The 7,500-nt window shown below is 47.8% G+C and overlaps 1 protein-coding gene across 1 annotated transcript in view; it reads right to left on the reverse strand.

The window, feature by feature from the left end:
- Positions 1–7,500, reverse strand: part of LOC121839240 (serine/threonine-protein phosphatase 2A regulatory subunit B'' subunit alpha-like) — a 33,895-nt gene that overhangs the window by 2,238 nt on the left and 24,157 nt on the right. The window contains exon 2 of the mRNA XM_042296871.1: positions 1–1,476. This exon is cut by the window's left edge and continues 1,705 nt beyond it. Within this exon, the coding sequence (XP_042152805.1) occupies positions 1–719 (719 nt within the window). The 5' untranslated portion in view covers positions 720–1,476. The remainder of the gene's footprint in view (positions 1,477–7,500) is intronic.

Here is a 7,500-nt window from a genome sequence, read left to right on the forward strand (position 1 = left end):
AGCACTTTGATGGTGTCGCTGAAAGGAGGCAGGTTCTCATCATTGGCATTTCCATTTCCGGTAATAGTCCCATTCCCCGTTCCTCCGACGTTCCCGGTGAAGTGTCCGTAGACGATGTCGAGGTCCGTGGACCGACGGCTGTAGGAGTCCGGCCTGACCTTGCGACCTTTCCTGAAGGTCACATGACTGGTGGAGAGGCGGAGCTTCTCGAAGGAGAACTCTTTGAGTTTGCCACTGGCCAGGTTGATGGCTTCTCCTGTGATGTCCTTCAGACTGGCAGAGCTCTGGAGAGGCCGGTCAGGACCAGAGCTGGTAGTAGTGGTGGTAGTGTTGGCCTTCTTACCTCGCCATGGAGGACTGTCCTCCCCCACCACACCATACACACTGTTAGGATCATTAGGAACACCAAAACTCCCGATAGAGCTGGTGATACTAAATTTACAGCTGTTGGGGATTTGGTGAGAAGAGTTCGCATTTCGGGTCAGGTTGTGTGTGAATGTGTGTGAGGGGTCGGGCTGTGTGTGAACGTGTGTGTGTGAGGGGGCGGTCAGCAGCTCGGAGCAGGTGCTGCGATGGACCACAGTACAGTCCAGTCCCTGGGACAGCGCCCCACATGACCCGGAGCAGTAGTGCACCGCGTGACTCTGAGCCCGACGGTCCACCACCACGCTGCTGTAGCAACTAACACTGCTCACTACCACTCGATAGGCTGCTGCCATGGTTACCGCTCAGTTGACGCTTGGTTACCGCTTGGTTACCAAGGTTACAAAGCAGTCTCAATTACTGCATGAAAAAAACACATTGGAAAAAAACACAAAACTCCAGCAAAAGATGATATGTGAAAGAAATCCAAGGCCAAAACAGTTATTGTTTAGATCCCTTCAGATGAATGGGGCAGTTTCAGATCCACAGAGTCAACTAAACAGCCTCCTTAAAATCCACACCAGAAAGACTTGAAACTCCAAATTCATTTAGAAAAAATAGACACATTTCCACACAGAAAAACGTCCACATAAAAAACGAAAATATCCCTTCAGATGAGAAGAAGAAAAGGTCAATCCATGTTGTAATCCATTAGAGTCAGGGAGTCAGGATTCATTTGATTTTCACCTGTTTCTAAACACTGTCTTCTCAGAGGTCCTCATCTCTCCAAAGGAACTCCAGGGGCCTGGTCTAACCCCACTGTCGCCTGAAAGACCCCCCGATCAGGGTTCACCGTCCTGGGCTTGGAAACTCACCCAGGCCCCCTCTCCTTTTGTCCTTCTCTCTCCTTCTCTCCACTTCTGTCCCCCTCTCTGCCTCTCGTTCGTAAAATAACTGCAGTACACTCTAACCACAGCTGTCTTGATGTGATTCACAGATGTCGACTCTCTCTCTCTCTCTCTCTCTCTCTCTCTCTCTCTCTCTCTCTCGCTCCCTCCTTCCGTCCTGTGCTGTCAAGCTGGTCTCAGTGTGTTTCTGATGGGAGGACACCACCTGTGAGTTGACAGAAAAGGAGGAGTGAGGGGGAAGGAGGGAGAGAAAAATAGCGTTCAATCATTTAGACAGTCACCCTGTAGCAAATCATTTAGACAGTCACCCTGTAGCAAATCATTTAGACAGTCACCCTGTAGCAAATCATTTAGACAGTCACCCTGTAGCAAATCATTTAGACAGTCACCCTGTAGCAAATCATTTAGACAGTCACCCTGTAGCAAATCATTTAGACAGTCACCCTGTAGCAAATCATTTAGACAGTCACCCTGTAGCAAATCATTTAGACAGTCACCCTGTAGCAAATCATTTAGACAGTCACCCTGTAGCAAATCATTTAGACAGTCACCCTGTAGCAAATCATTTTTCTCTGTGTGTGTGGGTGGGGGTGGGGCGTGTGTGTGTGTGTTGTCAGCCCTCCAGCTATCCTCCAGATGACAGTATATATGAGGGACCTTAGTCCTTTATCATCAAAGAGTACAACACCGCATGTGCACTTCCTGACACACACACACACACACAAACACACACGACACGCTGGTTCCCGATCAAAAAGAGCAGAAGAAACTACAGAGCGCAGAGAAGAAAATGATGGTGAAAGTATAATGTATAATGGCGAGACCAGACTGGCTTGTTGATTTGACCTTTATCCGTGGTTTCTAGGGATGGGGGGGGAAGTATATTTACATATCACATTATTATTTTGGACGATATTATATTGATACGTTGACTCAAAGTATAGATTAGTGTATATATACTGTATATTATATATTTTCATTTTTTTGCTAGGCAATGTTAGCTAGAGCTAGTCGGCTGTACCTACGCTAAAACTCTGGACATTTTTCATCCTATAGCTTGTTCCTAATCTTCTTTTTAAATAGTACTTTTATTTCCATGATGCCTGAAAATGTATTTTCTCGTGCTCTCTCGTCTCTCCGCAGCAGACATATGGTGAGCAAAAAGTGTGGAACATCAAATCGCGAATAAAACCCCAGTATCGAATCGCAAAACATATCGTATCAGCACCTAAGTATTGTGATAGTATTGTATTGTGAGGTCCTTGGCCCTAGTGATTTCCAATCTCAATGGGAGTCGTAGGGTCAGCGTAGGTGAGGTGTCCATATCCATACAATTTTCATCCATTTTCACTGAGAAAAGTTCAGATTAGTTGAACTTTTGACGTAACCATCCGTTTAGCCAATTACCCACACCCACACAATTTACGTCACACACTCCACATGCGCACGGACCAAGGACCAGCATTTATCCATTCTAATATGGTGCCTGTTCCCCATGGATCAGCCTTGGATCCCCCTAAGGGTGAAAGAAGGAGAGGTGAATGGAGGACGGTCTACGTGTTCTCACATGTTTATATCAGTCGTGGTATTAAGAGTCTGTTAGCGGTGCAGAAGTACCTAATGAAAGCCCATTGGTCTGTTTAAAACACCAACACACCTGTCCTTGATTTCCCCAAGGCTGTCCCATTGAACTCTGATTTCCCCAAGGCTGTCCCATTGAACTCTGATGTCCCCAAGGCTGTCCCATTGCACTCTGATTTCCCCAAGGCTGTCCCATTGAACTCTAATTTCCCCAAGGCTGTCCCATTGAACTCTAATTCCCCCAAGGCTGTCCCATTGCACTCTAATCCCCCCAAGGCTGTCCCATTGCACTCTGATTTCCCCAAAGCTGTCCCATTGCACTCTGATTTCCCCAAGCTGTCCCATTGAACTCTGATTTCCCCAAAGCTGTCCCATTGCACTCTGATTTCCCCAAAGCTGTCCCATTGAACTCTAATTCCCCCAAGGCTGTCCCATTGCACTCTAATTCCCCCAAGGCTGTCCCATTGAACTCTAATTCCCCCAAGGCTGTCCCATTGCACTCTAGTTCCCCCAAGGCTGTCCCATTGAACTCTAATTCCCCCAAGGCTGTCCCATTGCACTCTAATCCCCCAAGGCTGTCCCATTGCACTCTAATCCCCCAAGGCTGTCCCATTGCACTCTAATTCCCCCAAGGCTGTCCCATTGAACTCTAATTTCCCCAAGGCTGTCCCATTGCACTCTAATTCCCCCAAGGCTGTCCCATTGCACTCTAATTCCCCCAAGGCTGTCCCATTGAACTCTAATTTCCCCAAGGCTGTCCCATTGCACTCTAATTCCCCCAAGGCTGTCCCATTGCACTCTAATTCCCCCAAGGCTGTCCCATTGCACTCTGATGTCCCTGGATGATGTCATGTCTTTAATCCATGATCAGATGTTTCCCTGTTTCTCTCCAACACGTCCACATGTGTTTAGTTTTTGACTGGTTCACCATCAGTTTGGAGCGCCTCATAAATGAACTCAACGCCGCCCATCCAGATAAGAAATAGGCACCTCAGATATAACCATTATGTAGTGCTGGGCCTCTCTCCCACTCTCTATCTCTCTCTCTCTCTCTCTCTCTCTCTCTCTCTGTTTTGTTGGAGTCTCAGTGGAACAGTGGGGGAGAGAACACATTCCTCAGAGCTGCTACCCTCCCATATTACACACACACGCACGCATGCACACACACACACACGCTCCTCATAAACTGAACACACACCCATACACTAGCCTATGAAGTGAGTTGAGTAACTAGGCGGAGCTGGCCAATGAACTCCCTGTATTCAGTTCAGTGGCTAAACACTATTTAAAGTGAGGACAGTCCCACAAATTGAGCTGAATGGATATTAGTTCATACGGGACTGAATTAATGTTGCATGGCAACAATAATGGCTCCTGAGACATGCCAGAGTGGCAGTTTGTCTCCATCTCTGTCTGGCTCTGATGTCCCTTCTCTGATGTCATCTTCTCTCTCTCGTCTTTAATCCTCTGATCTTCTCTGTCCCCTTCTCTCCTTCTCTTCTCTCTCTTCATCTTCCACATGTGTTTCTCCTTTTTGACTCTCTTCCATCTTCTCTCAGTCTTCTTCCATCTTCTCTCTCTCGCTCCCCTTCTCTCCTCTCTCTTCTCTCTCTTCCATCTTCTCTCTCCTCTCTCTTCCATCTTCTCTCTCTCTCCCCTTTTCTCCTCTCTCTTCCATCTTCCAGATTCTCTCCTCTCTCTTCTCTCTCTTCCATCTTCTCTCTCTCGCTCCCCTAACTTCCATCTTCTCTAGTCTCTTCCATCTTCTCTCTCTCACCCTCTCTCCTCTCTCTTCTCTCTCTTCCATCTTCTCTCTCCTCTCTGTTTTGTTGGAGTTCTCTCCTCAGTGGGGGAGAGAACACATTCTCTCTCTCTACCTCCATCTTCTCTCTCACGCACGCATGCACTCTTCTCACTTCCATCTTCTCTCTCCTCTCTAATCTTCTCTCTCTCACACACCCATCTCCTCTCTCTTCTCTCTCTTCCATCTTCTCTCTCCTCTCTCTTCCATCTTCTCTCTCTCGCTCCCCTGAACTCCTCTCTCTTCTCTCTCTTCCATCTTCTCTCTCAAGTCGCTCCCCAAATTCTCTCCTCTCTCTTCTCTTAATCTTGCATGGCAACTTCCATCTTGGCTCCTGAGACATGCCAGAGTGGCAGTTTGTCTCCATCTCTGTCTGGCTCTCTCTCTCGCTTCCCTTCTCTCCTCTCTCTTTCATCTTCTCTCTCTCGCTCCCCTTTTCTCCTCTCTCTTCCATCTTCTCTCTCTCGCTCCCCTTCTCTCCTCTCTCTTCTCTCTCTTCCATCTTCTCTCTCCTCTCTCTTCCATCTTCTCTCTCTCGCTCCCCATCTCTCCTCTCTCTTCTCTCTCTCTTCTCTTCTCTCTCTTCCATCTTCTCTCTCTTCTCTCTCTCTCTCTCTCTCTCTCTCTCTCCATCTCTCTTCCATCTTCTCTCTCGCTCCCCTTCTCTCCTCTCTCTCCTCTTCTCTCTCCTCTCTCTTCCATCTTCTCTCTCTCGCTCCCCTTCCTCCTCTCTCTTCTCTCTCTTCCATCTTCTCTCTCCTCTCTTTCCATCTTCTCTCTCTCGCTCCCCTTCTCTCCTCTCTCTTCTCTCTCTTCATCTTCTCTCTCTCGCTCCCCTTCTCTCCTCTCTCTCTATCTCTCTCTTCCATCTTCTCTCTCTCGCTCCCCTTCTCTCCTCTCTCTCTCTCTCTTCCATCTTCTCTCTCTCCCCTTCTCTCCTCTCTCTTCTCTCTCTTCCATCTTCTCTCTCCTCTCTCTTCCATCTTCTCTCTCTCGCTCCCCTTCCCTCTCTCTTCTCTCTCTTCCATCTTCTCTCTCATCTTCTCTCTCTCGCTCCCCATCTCTCCTCTCTCTTCTCTCTCTTCCATCTTCTCTCTCCTCTCTCTTCCATCTTCTCTCTCTCGCTCCCCATCTCTCCTCTCTCTTCTCTCTCTTCCATCTTCTCTCTCCTCTCTCTGTTTCAACTTTCACGTTTTGACTGTCACGTGCACTAGTACAGTGTAATGTCTTTCTTGCTTGCTCTTTCCCAACAATGCAGTAATCAATATCAGTAGTACTATAGAAAACAAATGAAACAGTCAAGTAGAACACGAGAAATAGAAATAAGAAGAGCACTACAATGTAAGTAAGCATACTGAACTCAGCAAAAAAAGAAACATTGTCTCACTGTCAACTGCATTTATTTTCAGCAAACTTAACATGTAAATATGTGCATGCACATAACAAGATTCAACAACTGAGACATAAACTGAACAAGTTCCACAGACATGTGACTAACAGAAATGGAATAATGTGTCCCTGAACAAACGGGGGGTCAAAATCAAAAGTAACAGTGAGTATCTGGTGTGGCCACCAGCTGCATTAAGTACTGCATTGCATCTCCTCCTCATGGACTGCACCAGATTTGCCAGTTCTTGCTGTGAGATGTTACCCCACTATTCCACCAAGGCACCTGCAAGTTCCGGACATTTCTGGGGGGAATGGCCCTAGCCCTCACCCTCCAACAGGTCCCAGACGTGCTCAATGGGATTGAGATCCGGGCTCTTCGCTGGCCATGGCAGAACACTGACATTCCTGTCTTGCAGGATATCACACACAGAACGAGCAGTATGGCTGGTGGCATTGTCATGCTGGAGGGTCATGTCAGGATGAGCCTGCAGGAAGGGTACCACATGAGGGAGGAGGATGTCTTCCCTGTAAAGCACAGCGTTGAAATTGCCTGCAATGTCAACAAGCTCAGTCCGATGATGATGTGACACACCGCCCCAGACCATGACGGACCCTCCACCTCCAAATCGATCCCGCTCCAGAGTAGAGGCCTCGGTGTAACGCTCATTCCTTCGATGATAAACGCGAATTTGACCATCACACCTGGTGAGCCAAAACCGCGACTTGTCAGAGAAGAGCACTTTTTGCCAGTCCTGTCTTGTCCAGCGACGGTGGGTTTGTGCCCATAGGCGACGTTGTTACCGGTGATGTTTGGTGAGGACCTGCCATACAACAGGCCTACAAGCCCTCAGTCCAGCCTCTCTCAGCCTATTACGGACAGTCTGAGCACTGATGGAGGGATTGTACATTCCTGGTGTAACTCGGACAGTTGTTGTTTCCATCCTGTACCTGTCCCGCACGTGTGATGTTTGGATGTACCAATCCTGTACAGGTGTTGTTATACGTGGTCTGCCACTGCGAGGACGGTCAGCTGTCCATCCTGTCTCCCTGTAGCGCTGTCTTAGGCGTCTCAAAGTACGGACATTGCAATGAATTGCCCTGGCCACATCTGCAGTCCTCATGCCTCCTTGCAGCATGCCTAAGGCATGTTCACGCAGATGAGCAGGAACCCTGGGCATCTTTTTTTTTGTGTTTTTCAGTCAGTAGAAAGGCCTCTTTAGTGTCCTAAGTTTTCATAACTGTGACCTTAATTGCCTACCGTCTGTAAGCTGTTAGTGTCTTACCGACCGTTCCACAGGTGCATGTTCATTAATTGTTTATGGTTCATAGAACAAGCATGGGAAACAGTGTTTAAACCTTTTACAATTGTAAGGGATTTCCTCCTCTTCTTCTGAAGAGGAGAGGCGAAAAGGATCGGAGGACCAATATGCGGCGTGGTAAGTGTCCATGGTTCTTTTA

This window comes from Oncorhynchus tshawytscha, linkage group LG14 (genome assembly GCF_018296145.1).
Source record: "Oncorhynchus tshawytscha isolate Ot180627B linkage group LG14, Otsh_v2.0, whole genome shotgun sequence".
NCBI lineage: Eukaryota > Metazoa > Chordata > Actinopteri > Salmoniformes > Salmonidae > Oncorhynchus > Oncorhynchus tshawytscha.